At 52.4% G+C, this 15,831-nt stretch overlaps 1 protein-coding gene across 2 annotated transcripts in view; it reads left to right on the top strand.

Moving 5' to 3' along the window:
* Positions 1–15,831, top strand: part of Adap1 (ArfGAP with dual PH domains 1) — a 54,729-nt gene that overhangs the window by 32,040 nt on the left and 6,858 nt on the right. For both annotated transcript variants that reach the window (XM_021162774.2, XM_029478022.1), the window contains 3 exons: positions 1,631–1,713; positions 13,770–13,882; positions 14,950–15,096. In XM_021162774.2, coding sequence (XP_021018433.2) covers positions 1,631–1,713; positions 13,770–13,882; positions 14,950–15,096 — 343 coding nt within the window. The remainder of the gene's footprint in view (positions 1–1,630; positions 1,714–13,769; positions 13,883–14,949; positions 15,097–15,831) is intronic.

Genomic DNA, 15,831 nt, shown 5'->3' with positions numbered 1-15,831 from the left:
AAAAAAAAAAAAGACTTCAGGGACATCCAGATGTACATCTGCATATGTGTATGTGTGTAAGTGTTCATGTGTACGTGTATATGTGTGTGTGTGCACGTGTGTATGCATGTGTGTGTATGTGTGTGGGTAGAAGCCAGAGGGCAACCTTGGACATCATTTCTCAGGGACTGTCCACATTATTTCTCTTGCTGGGCCTGTAATCCACAATTCTACTGGACTGACTGGGTAGGGTACCACAGGCCATCTACCTTCTTGTGCTGGCATTATAGGCATACACTTGACATTGTAAGGTGGGTACTGGGGCTTGGAGTATGCTTACAAGGCAAGTGCTTTGCCCACTGAACCATCTCCCCAGCCCTCTGTTTCTGAGAGCTACCGCCCTTGTGTTGGTTGGGAAGGCAGTGATGTGACAGGCCAAGATAGTGGTGCTACTATGAGTTTGGAAACTTACATTCACAAAGCCAGAGTGACACTATGAGAGGCTGGGGCTGAAGGGACTGTCAGAGTCACCGCACTCAAGGCTTCTGGGAGGGGATGTCCAGCAGAGCTTGTCAGTGGGAAGTCCCACACAGGACCTAAGGCTTGGGAGGATGGAGATGTGGCCAAAACCACAGGGGGTCACATGGCATCCCGGTTTCATTTCTGTTGCTGTGTTAAAAATACTCTGACAGAAAACTTATGGGAGAAAGGGGTTTATTTGATGTGCCAGCCGGTTCTATATGTTGCTTTAAAGTCAGCATCCTCTAGAAATCAGGCAAGCCTAAAGAGCATTTTCCTCAGTGATTGACTGGAGAAGGCCAGCCCTGGGCTGAGGTAAGAAAGCAGGCTGAGCAAGCCATGAGGAGCAAGCCAGTAAGCAGCACCCTCCATGGCCTCTGTATCAGCTCCTGCCTCCAGGTTCCTGCCCTGCTTGAGTTCCTGTCCTAAATTCCAACCACCAATGATGAACAGTAATGAGGAAGCATAAGCCAAATAGATCCTTTTATCCCCAAGTCGCTTTTGCTCCTGGTGTTTTGTTACGGCAAGAGAAACACTCTTGAGAATTGTAAGACATTTGGCTTACAATTCCAGGTCACAATGACAAGAGCTCAGAGCAACTAGTCATATATAGTCACAGACAAGGACAGACAGAAAGGAATGCAAGCATGCTCACTTACCCACTTGCTCTCAGCCTCCTTTTAGGGAATGGTATCGCCTGAAGTGGACAGGGTCTTCAAGCATCATTCCCAATAAACACACTCACAGGCCAACCCAATCTAGACAATCCTTGCATTAAGACTCTTCTTAGATGATTCTAAGTGTTGTTAACAATGAAAAACTAGCCGTCACACAGGGTCAGAGGGCCTGTGGTGTGTTTGAGGTGAACAGACCTCAGGTCACCCACCTGCCAACTTGACTGTTTTGGTGATCATGAAGCAGGATCTGGGGGGACAAGGGGGGCCAGGAGGGGTAGATGGCAAGGACTCCTGAGAATCGAATGGAGCGCATCCTAGGTGGACAGTTGCCTGAGAAGCCACCCATGCTGACCTCTGGCTCCTGAAAGTTGGTTATCATGGGTAGCTGGGACCATGGTGGCTCTCTGCCTAGAACTTAGGGTCCAGATAGCCATTCTTCCACCCTCTCTTTGTAGACTCCTACGTGAGCAGTGGGTCCGTGCCAAGTATGAGAGGCAAGAATTCGTTCATGTGGAGAAGCAGGAACCATATTCTACAGGTGAGCTGTGCCCTCCCCAGTAGCTTCAACCGGCCCCATGTTTCAAACCTGTGTCTTTTTGCTGGGGCCCGTGACCTTCCTCTCCCTTTCAGGGGCCTCTGGAGGGCTGCGGGCTTATGTTGGGGAGCTGAAAGGGACTACTGTAGGCCAGCACCCACACTGGCAGAGGAGACAGCCAGCTCAGTGGCCGCCGCCTCCCCTGGGCCTGCCTGGTGCTCATGATTCCAGTGGGCTCTGGGGCTCTATGGAGAGGGGATGATGGGACCCTGTAGTAGAGGACAGGGTTGCCTGAGAATTCAGAGTTCATCGTCTCATCACTGGTTCAGTTGACGGGCTCCTGGCTAGTACTGTCTTAATTTATTAAGTATGTGTCAAAGCTAGTCTCCTGCATGCTGCTGTGGAACCTCCAGCCTAGGTTATCTGGGCATTTTGATGCTTATATAGTTGGTATGTGGAGACTATTAGACCTGGGGCTTGAGCCATGGCTCCCTGGACAGCTCTAAAAGTCCCCATCTGCCTTAGTTAGGAATTTATTGCTGTGAGGCGACTCCATGACCACCACGGCAACTCTTACAAAGGAAAACACTTCATTGGGGCTGGCTTACAGTTTCAGAGGTTTAGTCCATTATCATCTTGGCAGGAAACATGGCAGCGTGCAGGTAGACACAGTGCTAGAGAGGGAGCTGAGAGTCCTACAACCGGATCTGTAGGCAGCAAGAAAAGACGGTGACACTGAGCCTGGCTTGAGCTTCTGAAACCTCAAAGCCCACCCCCACAGTGACACACTTCCCCCAACGAGGCCACACCTTTCCCAATAAAACCACACCTCCTGATAGTGCCACTCTCTGAGTCTCTAGGGGGCCATTTTCATTCAGACCACCACACCGTAACTCTACACAGAAGCACTTTCTGAAACTCATCTCCCAGGCCCTTCTCCAGCCTTTTTTGGTTGACTGGATTTTGCATTCCAGAGGCAGGTTGCTTCTGAGGCTCTGCCCTGGCATACGGCCAGCACAACCACTTCATTTTCTGTGGCTCACGGGGTAAGGCTGGCCGAGAGGAACCCTTCATTTGGCAACTTGCATTGCCTTGCTGTGCCCTGCTGGGCTTGAGGAGGCCCATTGGCATGTGGGGCCTCAAACTTGGTATGGGGACTATATTATTCAGGGGGTCTCTAGAGGAACAGAACTGTTGGGATGAGTCTCTCTCTAGAAATATAACGGGCAGTTATTAGAATGGCTTACAGTCTGTGGTCCAGCTAGTCCAACAATGGCTGTCTACTAACAGAAGGTCCAAGAATCCGGTAGTTGCTTAGTCCTTGAGGCTGGATGTCTCAGCTGGTCTTCAGTATACACCAGAATCCTAAAGAAGTAGGCCGTAATGCCAGTGAAGGAATGAACTTGCCAGGAAGAGTGAGAGCAAGCAGGCAAAGAGAGCAAGCTTCCCCCGACCACGTCCTTTATTCAGGCTGCCAGCAGAAGGTGTGGCCCCGATTAAAGGTGGGTCTTCCCACCTCAAAGGATCTAGATATAACGTGGGTCTTCTGACCGTGAATGTTCCAAACAAGAAAAATCCCCGACCGGTTTTCTCAGCATCTTGAGATTTGGTTAATTTCAGATATAGTCAAGTTGACACCCAAGGATGTCCGTCCCAGAGATGGCTCTCTGCTTGCAGAACCTGTGTCCCCCAGGTGTACGGGCAGTGCTCCCTAAAACAACTGGGCAAGAAGCTGCTGTGTCACAACAGTCCCCTCACTCTTCAGTGCCCTCCACAGAGGAAGAAGCAGCTGGGGAGAGCCGCAGAGCCCCAAGCACGATGTCCACGGTGGAACTCCTGTGTAGGCATGAGGCAGAGGCGCCCTGATGGCTGTCGTCTAGGAAGGGAGAGATGGTATAGCCCCATCCCAGCAGAGCCGTGTCTGTCAATCATAGAGAGGGGCGGAGAAGTGTCATGTTGCAAGAATGACAGGTTTGATGGGTCTGTGCTGACACAAGCTCCTTTGTGTGGTGAGTGAGCAGAAGGCTCTAGAACTGAAGGTGTGGATCCCATGATACTGTGCCCACTTCATGATGGTACTGGAAAATCTGACCTTAGCAGAAAGGATGGTGTCTGGCTCTGTTGGGGAGAAGGCAGAGAGGCTGTGTACAGGTGGGGTCCCATTGGCTGCTGCCTCAGACCCTCTCTATGCAGAGATCTCTGCCTGCTTCTGCCTCCCGGGTGCTGGGTTGAAGGTATAGGTCATCACATGCTCCCACTTGAGCCATTTATAACAAAGTATATAACCTAATGTCGGAGGTGGAAATGCCACTGAATATATTGCCTCTGCTGTTATCTGTACCCTCTGGTTTTAATATGGGGGGAGGGTGCAAAACCGTATGTGAATAGATTCACATAAGTGCAGCTGCAGCAGGCATGGCTTGATCTAGGTGTCTAAGCGGCAATGTCAAAGACTTCAGTGTCTCTGCCTTCTGGTTCTGCTTTTCTGGGTTAACATCTGAGCTCTCTGGGGACAGCTTTACTCTAACTGGCCCAAATTTGACCCCTTGACCCCAAGAGCTTAGAGGAGGGGGTGAGCAGAGGGTATAGATCAGGGAGTGTTGTCTCATTGGTCAGCCTGGCCTGATTATGTGTTTGCTTGTCATTACGATTGGGGAGTTGGGGTATCCAGGCCGCATGCTTGCCTCTGGAGCTGGGCTGGTTTGGGCAGAATAGAGATGTGGATTCTAGAAGTGGAGTGTACGCAGGCCACAGAAACCAAGGCAGGCTGGAGGACTAGCAAGCATCCTGCAGATGTTTAGGTCTCAGTGCCAAGCATTTAGGGCAGTGAGGGCCTGAGAATCTCCAGGTCATAGATAGAGCTCAGAAGATGATGGCATCATGGTCACTCGGGGTCTCCCCAGGCTAGGTCCACTCAGAATCCTGTTAGAACTGGGTGTGGTGGAGAGCTGGATCAGCTAAAATGTGTTTCCGTTCTGAGAGTGAGAGCATGAATTTGATCCCCAGATCCCATGTTTTGTTTTGTTTTGTTGGTTTTATTTTTTTGGTTTTGTGTTTTTGTTTTTGTTTTTTTATTTTAAAGTAGACCTGACTTGCTGCTCTTTCAGAGGACTGGAGTTCAGTTCCCAGCACCCATATTGAGTAGCTAACAACTGCCATCTTCTGGGGATCAAGAACTCATCTGGACTCTAAAGGCACCTAGATATACCACACCACACAAATACATACACTATTTTAAAGCAGGCTCTTATAATCCTAGTGCTGAGGCAGGAGGATTCCTGGGGCTTACCACCTACCAGCCTAGAGTCCTCAGTGAACTACAGGCCAATGAGAGGCCCTATCAAAAGATAATAAAGCCAGACACAGTGGCACACACCCATAAGCCCAGTGCTTGGGAGGCAAAAGTGGGTGGATTTTTGTGAGTTCAAGGCCAGCCTGGTCTACATTCTGAGTTCTAGGCAAGCCAGAATTACACAGTAAAACCCTTTTTTTCAAGATAGATAGATAGATAGATAGATAGATAGATAGATAGATAGCAGAATTGGAGAGATCGCTCAGTGAATAATGGTGTTTGTCACCAAGAATAGACTTGATCTTTGGAAGGAAAGAACCTGCTCCCACAAGTTGTCCTCTGACCTCCACACACGTGCCGTGGGACATGCACGCCACCACACACCCATACTCCCTTCATCATGAATACACATGAAACACATGTTAAAAATTAAAGTGGAACATAAGGAGACACTTGAGGTTGTCCACTGGCCTCTATATGCACACACAAGCACACACATACATGCACACACATTAAGGAAAGCAAGCGCTATAACATGGAGTAGTGCAGTCTCCTGGAAGTTCTCAGGGCATCCCTCAGAGGGCCACAAGCCAGCTGATCACACTGGGATCTATAGACACAGTTAAGCCATGGCTCTCTTTACTTTAGACCTGGCTGGGCAACATGTAGTTCAGCTGTGAGGCCAGCTACTGTGTGCAGCCCTCCTCTCAGCTGCCCAGCTGAGCATGAATGGGGTAGGGCATCCTTGGCTGCCACCTGGGCAAGGGGTTGGAGGTGTGGGTTGCTCCAGATGAGTCTGTTACCATGGCAGCGTGGGGAGGCAGAATTCAGCAGTGAGGAGCCTAAGGGACCAAGGAGCAGAAGGAAGAGGTATGGGCAGAGGAGACCAAGGAAAGGTGTCTGCCGTTCTTCTGTTGGGAGTCCCGTGTCTACAGCTTCCTCGGGCATGCGCTCTGAGCTACAATGCTGGAGGGCCGTCACCATAAGCTATGGAGTGGCAGGAGGTGGCATTATGATGACACTGTGGTTTCTGCTGGTATCCTTTGCCTGGGGCTGAACACTAACAACTAAATGGGGTTTGAGGAGAGCCCCAACTTGGACTTCTCCATTTTCTTGTGCCCCATACTCCCAGCAACACTACAGAAGGACTCATAGATAGGACCCTTCCAGGGGACAGGATCCCAGCTATCAGCCCCACCCCCCAACCCCCATGTATTCACTTTTTTGGAAGGAGAGTTCTGGGTTTTGAAAAGCTGGGGTTATTGGCACGGCCTTTCAGGCTTGTCTCTTTCTTTAAAGAACTTTGCACTGTGAGTGGCTAGGGCAGAAGTTAGTGTGGGGGGGGGACACAATCTGGATCTACCCTGCCTCCACCCACCCTCTTAGCCCATGTCGCCTCAGGGTTGTCTCCAGAAGAGTGAGGCTCAAAGCCACAGTCTCTACACTCAAGGACCCAGCATGGCAGTAAGAAAGCCACTGGAAGCCCCTAGGGAACTGGAGGACCTGGAACTGTTCATTGCTCCGGTCCCCAAAGGCCTTTATCACATCCAACCTGCTCTTACTGTGGCCTCTTCCTCTTTGCACCAACTCTCATACTTCCCATAGGGCAATGGGACCCCAGGGTGGCTCTGATCAGCCTTATTTCCCTCTTTCCTTTCTTTTGCCTCTCCCTCCTCTCCTTCTCAGGGCTTGGAACCATGAATGCTAGATAAATCCTAATCACACCCCAGCCCCTCACTGGGGGATTCTATGCAAAGTGCCCCACCCCCACTAGTCCAGCACTTCTGCCCCCTCCTCTTACCAAACAGTACTTTCTCACTCTGGGCATAGACACTCCCCACTGCCTATCTTTGGGAAATGCAGAAGTCCCCTCAGATGGAGAAAGGGGAAATGTGGGGCCTCAAAAGAGGTGAGGCCGGGACTCTTCAGAGGAGTGGCCCCATGCTTGCCCAGAACGAACCGGAACTGTGGGTTCCAAGGGTCTGTCTCCTTACATGCCTGTGAGCAGGCGCAGACAAGATGCCCTGCATGGTCACTGGGGACTAAGAGTCATCAGGGCTGAAGGCTGAGGGAGCCAGCTCAGGACAGGAGTCCCATGTTAGCTGCTTGGGGTCTCTGCCTTCCTCATAGCTCAGCAGGGGCCCTAGATGGAGGAGTTTGCATCTGTTTTCCCTTAGGGTTTCAAAACTATCTGGAAGAAGTCAGGAGTGTTGGGGCTGAGAGAGACGAACAACAGTGTGACAGTCAAGCTAGAGACCAAGGGACATCCTCAACTAGTTAGTCAGGACTAACACTGAGCAGGGACAGTGACTACAGTTCCCTCCACAATGCCCAAGGAGCCATGGGGACATCTCTGGGAACATCCAGTCCACACCCCTCCCCCGCATTGAGGGACATGGAGGCCAAGGGGTCATCCATGTGAAGTCTCTGTGTGGGGAAGTACCCTTGTCATAGCCCTGCCCTCCCCAGCGCACTCCCTATTACACAACCCCAGGCTTATTCCAGACTTATTCCAGGACTGAGACCCTGTCCCTGTGAGCCAGCATGCCAGCAGCCACCGCCGTCTGGTTTTCTCTTTCCCCGCTGTTCACCAGCTTGGACGTGATGAGTGGCCTTCTGTGCTAGGCTTCTGGCCCAGAGCATTGTGCTGCTCACCCACAGCGGAGCCTATCTTTGTTTTTTTCAAAATTCTTTTAAGTCTAAGGAAGTTTCACAGAAGCACTGCAGACTGGTTAGCAGAGTCTCTGGCGCTAAGGTGTCCACTGACATCAGGTCTGCCTCTTGTCCAGGCCTAGTGCAGGGGCCTGCCTATTACAGGATGACACTCCTAGGACTGAGAAGCCACCTGGATGGCTGCCTATTCTCTCTGGACATGGGCAGTGGCTGAGCAAGTCAGACCTGGGGCCTTGAGCACACGCTCCCTGGAACTGGGCTTTGGAGAAGTCTCTCTCAGACAGTGTCATCCAGGGCTACAGGAGGGAAGCAGCCCCTGGAGTTCCAGACCAGACAGGTGCCAGTGGCTCACTTACAGCCCCTGTCACATTTCCTGTCCTGCCAGAGACAGAGGCTGCTGGGTCAAGACCCCCCTATATCCCGGCCATCCTTTCCTGTGCCTGGGCTGCCTCTGTGAGGGCATGTCCTGGCTTACAGAGATGCTTGTCCCTCAGCAGGAATAAGCAGTGCGTGGAGCCGTGTGACCATAGGGCCCTGCCACACTCTCTGCTGTGTGTCATTCCTCAGCCTAGGTCACAGTTGGCTGGAGTGTCTAAAGTTCCCCTCTGACTCTGAGATGTCAGGGTGTTGGGTGTGCCCTCATACCTGAGTGCACCTTGCTTTGTATCTGCCCCTCCCCACCACTGCTCAGCAAGTGACTGGGTGACAGCTGCCCTGGCTCCTGCCCCAGACTGTCCTGCCTCCACCCAAGCCTCAATGGCTGCCATTCACAGGGGAGGGTGGGCGACAGGGCATGCAGACAATGGCCTTTGTTGCCCAGGACCAGGCCACCACCTCCTCTAACAGACTGGGTCCTGCCTGGGTCCCTCTGGGAGCCTCTCTCCCTATTTGCACAGTGACATTTAGGTCAAAGGTCAAGAAGGCAACAGCACCGGGATGTCCCCACTTGGTACAACCCCTTTTCCTTCCTCCCTGAGCGGCAGAGCTCTGCCTGACTTTGGTTTTTCTTGTGTGCTAAGGCAGGGTGTTCAGCACAACAGTGTTTGGGGTACTGTTAAATCATGGGATGGCCAGGATGAGGCACCCTGGGGTGGCTGGCACGGTGAGAGGGTCAGGTCATTTGAAACGATGGCAGTGGAAGCTAGGTAGGGCACTCCTGGACTCAGATAACCCCATTTCCTGTCTTCCTGTCAAGCCTCCAAGGGTTCTATAGTGGCCTTGGATCTGCCCATGTGACAGGCTCCTATGAGAGTCACTTGCAAGATCAGCCAGGCTGGGGGCTGGTGAGATGGCTCAGTAGGTAAGAGCACCCGACTGCTCTTCCGAAGGTCCAAAGTTCAAATCCCAGCAACCACATGGTGGCTCATAACCACCCGTAATGAGATCTGATGCCCTCTTCTGGTGCATCTGAAGACAGCTACAGTGTACTTAATATAATAAATAAATAAATAAATAAATAAATAAATAAATAAATAAATAAATTTGTACTTACATATAATAAATAAATAAATCTTTAAAAAAATAAATAAAAGAAGAGCAAGCTCACCCCCAAAAAACTTAGCCGGGCGTGGTGGCGCACGCCTTTAATCCCAGCACTCGGGAGGCAGAGGCAGGTGGATTTCTGAGTTCGAGGCCAGCCTGGTCTGCAGGATGAGTTCCAGGACAGCCAGGGCTATACAGAGAAACCCAGTCTCAAAAAAAAAAAAAAAAAAAAAAAAAAAAAACTTCTTCTGAGCCACATGTCCCAGACAGTCTGAGTGCAGTAGGTAGGTCTGGTGGCCTTACTGGACCCCAGGAACTGTCTTGACTCCTTTAGCTTCACTTCAGCCCTGACCCTTTGGAAGATGGCAGAACTGAAGCCCAGAGAAGGGTGGCAGTGACGGTCCCCTGCCACCTTGTCCATGAGAACAGCTTGTGAGGTCTAGCTAGTGAGCTTCCTGGTGGCTGTTGTGTGACTCTGTGAGCAGTATCTTCAGGAGACCAATTGCTTATGTACATGATGGGGACACAGCTCAGAACCCCAGTTCCTGGAGCCATGGTCTGGAGCTGGCTCTCAGCACCCTCTCCCCACCAGGCTGTGTTCTGCTGGTTAGGGGATGTGGGACACTCGTACTGAAGGGTTCCTGTGTATAACCAGAACACCAGGGAGCATTGCATACTGAGGACACATGATATGGAGTCCCAAGGAAACCAGCCCCTGGGAGGTGTTAGCTTGCACCAGGGCTAAGGTATCAGGCATTCTCCTGAAGGGGGACCCTACCTGACCCCACCTCAAGTCAGGGAGCCCCAATTGGACTAGTGCAGAATGCTGACCATCCATCTCCGGATTCGGGAAGTCTTCCTGGTGTGGCTTCTCAGAGAGAAAAGACCTCCCAAGGAGACACAGAGATCTGTTCCCAGAGCCAAGCCAGGAAGTAGCAAGAAGGACTGAGTGGTCACCTGCTGCCCACATGCTCCTGGGATCCCAGGTTCCTAAAGATGGAAAGCAACACTTCCAGGGAGCAGGTAGAGTGCAGGCCAAACATGCCAAGGAGGCCCTGCAGGTGCATGGGACTCACAAACATGGATCTCAGCCCCTGTCATCCACACAGCCCCTCTGTCCTACCTGGAGCTGGCAGGTCCCTGTGAGGTGGTAATCAGAATCTGAACCTATGCACACTGGATCCTGCCCTTGGCCCCTCTTACCGGTGCAGAAGAGACCCAGGGAGCTTCAGGACAGAGCCCAAGTGGCCAGAGCAGTGGGCAGGGAGTGGTTGAGCCCTGGGAACATAGAATCCGAACATCTTGGATGTTTGCTTGCATGTATGTGTGTGTGCAACGTGAGTGCAGTGTCCGTGGAGGCCAGAAGAGGGCGCCAGATGCCTAGAACTGGAGTTACAGTTTGATAGGTGTAGTTGCCAATAGAAGCAGACAGAAGGCTGGGTGTGGTTGCCCCAGTCTGGGTAAAGTCATGGAGTCTCAGTTTGTCTGGTGTCTCTGAGGCCAGGCTCAGTGCCGAACCTTCCATTATACCCACAGTGGGAGAAGCCTGATGGTGTGGATACCTGTCCCATTCAGAAGGGTCCCCACAGCAGTCCTGAGTATGGAACACACCCGACTTGGCTCACACCTTGGCAAGCTTCCTGTCACACTCATAGTGAGACCATGCGCTCATGGCCTTGAATTAAAAACAAAAGCACAAATTTACATATAGCCCATGCAATTTACATACACTTTGCATATTCTGCTTGGAATGCAGTTCTTGAAGTTTGCAGGTTATGAAACTGTGAGTGCAGAAGGTACCGCATTGCCCTCCCCCACCCCTGCAGCCCAGTTTGCCTGCTGGAGATGCACAATGTGGTATGCCCCAGGGCCCAACCTCTTTCCTGCCTGCCTTGCTGCTGGGAGCTCGCCCTGTGGGTAGCAGGGCCATCTATTCAGGGCAGGGCACCATGGTTGCTTAAATGTCCCAGAGTTGAAGGAAAATAGGTTCTTTGTAAGGATCAAGAGTAAAGTCTCTAGATCAGGTGTGGTTCACACCTGTCACCCCAGCATTCCAGTGGTTGAGGCAGGAGGATCATGATGAGTTCAAGGGCAGCCTGGGCTACATAGTGATACTCAACTTCCCTCTTCCAACTCAAAACAAAACAAAACAAACAAACAAAAAGAAACAGAAAGAAATCCAATCTGGATTGCATGCTGACCATGCCACTGTATGGCCACAGTCGTGCAGAAAAGCCCATGTCTCCATGTTGTCACCCCGAGGAAGGTGTCACCCCAAAGGTGTGCTTCAACTGTAATAGGCTTGTGATGTCAGGGGATGGTGACTTCAACCTCACAGGATGTGTGACACTGTGCCCTCTGTATGTGTGTCCTGTGGGATGTGGACCAAGAACTCCCAACCTCCACAGCTGGCCCCAGCCCTGTAAACCATAGGCATCTAATCAATGCTGACTAAACTTCATAGCCTCTACCTCAGGACCAGCTAGTTCTTTCAGAGAGAATGGTCACTTCTGGTTCTACCTGATCTCAAGTGTGCCCAGAAGGGTAGCCTGGCTGGGCTGCTGAGCAAGGTCCCTGGGCTAGGGTGGACAAGGGCTATCCAGCCAGGCCAGTGGGGCTGGGCAAAGGCTCAATACCTGTCAGCCCTCGGCTGGCCAGATTCCCATGGTACCAAGCAGGAAGCAGAGCTCTGAGAGAGGTCGGGCCAGGGATACGGTCAGCGTCGTTACGGGACCATCTCTTGTGTTGCCACTATGGAGCCTAAATTATAGGCATTGTGGCAGCTTGTCAGAATACTGGTCCGTTCCATAGAGTATCAGTGCACGGACCTGGCCTAGCAGAGGACCTACTGCTTCAGGGCCCTAAGCCTGATGATGCCCTGTCGGAACCTCAGAGGGGCAGCAGAGTTCAGTCCAGCCCAGTTTGGAACTTGGAAACGGCGGCTCCCGATGTGCTCCTGCCACCTGCTGACAACTATCAGAACAGCAAGCGAGAAGCGTGTTCCCAATGGCTCCTAGGCTCCAAGCCATCAAGCATGGTTCTGGAGTTAGTTGGTGGGGGTTCTGGAAAGCTGCTGCAGTCTTGTCGCCCCTTGACACCCCCCCCCACGTCTGGAGTCCATGCTCAGCTAGATATTGAAGCCTAGATAATCTGGTCCCTGAAGCTGAAAGAAGGCCAAGCCCGTCAAGGTATTTAATGAGCCAGTCAACAAACATTCAAAGTGGGTCCTGCCTGGGCTCATGGCAGTCACGGCAGTCTTGGTAACTGGTATCCAAGAAAAATTTGTCTGTTGAAGTTATGACAAGGGAGAGACACAAGGCACAGCGGCCACTCCATGGTCCCAGAGAGGCTCAGTCCTTTGAGAAGTCGGAGGAGGGAACAGGCCTCTTCTGGCATGCCTTGAGACTGATAGCCTCACGGGCGCCAGCTGCCCCCTCCCTGACGCCAGGCTGCTGCCTTTTTATGGCCACATGTCTGTGAGAGCACAGAAAATAGCCCCTTGTGTTTGGTGATGGGGACAGGGCTGCCTGGCAGCAGACAGCACAGGAGGAGATGCTGATGTGAGCACAGGGGAGGTTGATGTGAGCCGGCCCCGCTGTCAGGGTCTGGCTTCTGTGTGATTGTGATGCAGGGGCTGCACTCCTACCCTTGAGCACACTGCTGCCAGTCAAGGTTTCCCAGGACCCTCTTTGCCAATGAAAGCCACCCCTGACACCCAGCAATGTCCACGGGTGGGGGAGTCTTACAATAGCCAAAAGCTTACAATTGCTTACAAACTTCAAGCAATGCAGCCATCCGTCAGCAGCTCACCAGAAAACATTACTGCACCACTAAGGGATGTCCCCTGAAGGGGGGCAGGGCAGGGAGCCAAGAAGAGACCAACTACATCAGCTCCCTGTAGATGCATGGACTGACCGGGCACAAGGAAGCTGGGCAGCAGGGAGTCTGGAGTGTATGGGAGTGACCATTTGTTTGCTTGCTTGCTTGCTTTGTTGTTGTTCATTTGTTTTGAGACAGGGTTTCTCTGTGTAGCCCCGGCTGTACTGAAACTCACTCTCTAGACCAGGCCAGTCTCGAATTCAAAGATCCACCTGCCTCTGCCTCTGGGATTAAAGGCTTGCACCACAGCTCGGGGAGAGTGCCTGTTTTTGCCAAAAGGGAAGTAGCAGACCTGAGGCAGAACTGTACCAAGGTCCCCAAAGCTAGCCCACCTCATCGTCGTAGACCTAGGGCTCTGGGAGGGTCCTTTTGGATGGCCTCTGGCGTCATAGGGCTGGTAACTCTGGCTGTTCCTGTCCCTTCTCATGCCCAAGAACCCTTTTCTTTCCATGACCTTAGACTTGTCTGGCAGCCCTGGGCCACCTCAAATCCATTGTCTCCAACCTCGTCCTTAAATCCATTATTCCCAACGATGACCCCAGGTCCTGCTTTGGTGTGACGGGAGGTTCAAGGCCTCTCTGGGAAGTGGGTCACAGGCCAATGGCAGGGCAGACAGGCAGATGAGACCTGCAGCCCTCAGATGTGTCCACCCTGCAGTGGAGGGTACTTGGGACAGGGATAGATATGCAGTCAGCTAGGTGGAGTCTCCATGACTAACTCTCTCTCTCCCTAGGCTACCGTGAGGGCCTTCTCTGGAAACGTGGGCGGGACAACGGACAGTTCTTAAGCCGGAAGTTTGTGCTGACAGAACGAGAGGGTGCCCTGAAATACTTCAACAAAAACGATGTAAGCCCACCATGGAGCCAAGGGTGACCTTCCCACGTGGGGTCCTGGCATCTACTGTGTCTGCAGGGCTGGGGATTAGCCCTTCTACTGTGTGTGGGTGCCTTCTTTCAGCTCCATTTCCATCAGTCCTCTCAGGGAGCAGCCCTTATGATGGATCCCTCTGGGGAAATACCATACATGTATGCATCCACACATGAACTCCCACCCCCCACGCAGGACTGACCCCTGCCCCTTCCTGGTGCCTCCAGGAGCCAGGCTTGGGGTGGGTTTGCTGCGAATGGTCCTGGGAAGCCTGAGGCTCCCTCTATCGGATGCCCCTATTGGGGCAGCTGTGTGGAGTGGTGAAATTCTTAGCTGCAGGCCAGCTGTGTGGCAGTTGCAGAGCAGGGCGGGACCCACCTGGAGGTGGATGGCTGCTGCCTTGCTGTGGGGCTGGCTGCATGGAAGGTGTGCCCAGCTCTGTGGTGCTGTTGTCCAAGATGGCAGCTTCCTGGCCTGCTTTATGTGTGGGGAATTGGCTCAGATATTTAGCAATCGCCCTAGGGCCACACAGCCAAGTGTGTAGTGGCCCCTTCTTTGAGTTCCTTAACACCTAGAAGGGGCCACCTTTTGGGGTGGGGGACACCAGGAGACATGCCTAGGGGCCGAGGGTCAGGGATAGGGCTAGTCACACAGCTCCCTGGAGCTAGCCAGGACCAGTGAAAAACCTGCTTTGCCTGCAGGTAACCTGGGAAGAGTAGAGATCTGGGAGCGGGGTGTGGGGGTTCTTGGTGAGCAATCCCAGATCACAAGCTCCAGGTGCATAGGCAAGCAAGAACTGAGTCAGGACAGGACAAAGAACACAAAGGGTCGCAAATTTGGGGACATTTTACCCAGCCACCAAGTGTCATTCAGTCTCCATCACCCAAGAAGTAGAAATTTTACCTTTCAGCCAGACCAGGAATCTGGAGGTCAGAAAGGTTAAGTAACTGGCCTAAGGCTGCACAGCATCCACAGCAGGTGTACTGCTGGCCTCCCTTGTTTAGACCACAGCGCTGTCTGGGATTCCCACTAGCTTTCCTTCACAGGCCAAGGAGCCTAAGGCTGTCATGAAGATTGAGCACCTGAATGCGACCTTCCAGCCAGCCAAGATGGGCCACCCCCATGGCCTGCAGGTCACCTACTTGAAGGACAACAGCACCCGCAACATCTTTATCTACCATGAAGACGGCAAGGTGACCTGGATGGACTGGTCTGGGAACAGTAAACTTTAGCTGGGATCGTGGGGCACCACTAAGTGAGTGTGTAGAAGCAAGGCAATGCACCCCGCCCCCAAGGCGCACTAATCCAGCCCTGCCCTCTGTGCTGCAGCCATCTCTGTATGGGCGGAAGGATAGCCCAGGCAGACACTAGAGCCTGTATACTTTTGTCTTGTAGCTCTGATGTGCACCTCTTCAAAGTGCTTGTGTGCGTGTGCGTGCATGTGTGCATGCATGTGTGTGTGTGTGGGGGGGGGTACGGAAAGGCCAGGGAAGCCGGAGTTTGGGCTGATCCCCTGAGAAGTTGTCATATGTCTGGTTTGGCTACAGTTTGCTGGGAAGTTAAGGGTCTCCTGCACTGCTGCTCCCCTGTGCCCTCACACCTGAGAGGTCTTCATTCACTCGTGTTTAGGGTCTAGTGGGATCCAAGCTCCTCTATACAGTATGTTGCCTCACTTACCTGAGCTAAACAGCCATGCTTGCCTGCCATGGCTAGTGTCCACCCCAGGTCCAGGGCTGTCTATAAACATCTAGGGACGTGGGTGGGCTGTTCTGGGCCTCACCTTTTTCCTTCCTGGTCTTAGTCCAGTCTGTGCTGCTTTGTGCTGTTTTAACACACTCTGCAATCGAGTTCTGAGAAGCTGTGCCTGGGAGGTGGGTGGCCTGAGACTGACTCTCCCTCTCCCTCTCCCTCTCCCTCTCCCTCTCCCT

This window comes from Mus caroli, chromosome 5 (genome assembly GCF_900094665.2).
Source record: "Mus caroli chromosome 5, CAROLI_EIJ_v1.1, whole genome shotgun sequence".
Lineage (NCBI taxonomy): Eukaryota > Metazoa > Chordata > Mammalia > Rodentia > Muridae > Mus > Mus caroli.
The sequence above is the reverse complement of the archived record's forward strand: the minus strand, read 5'-3'. Positions and strand labels throughout refer to the sequence as shown.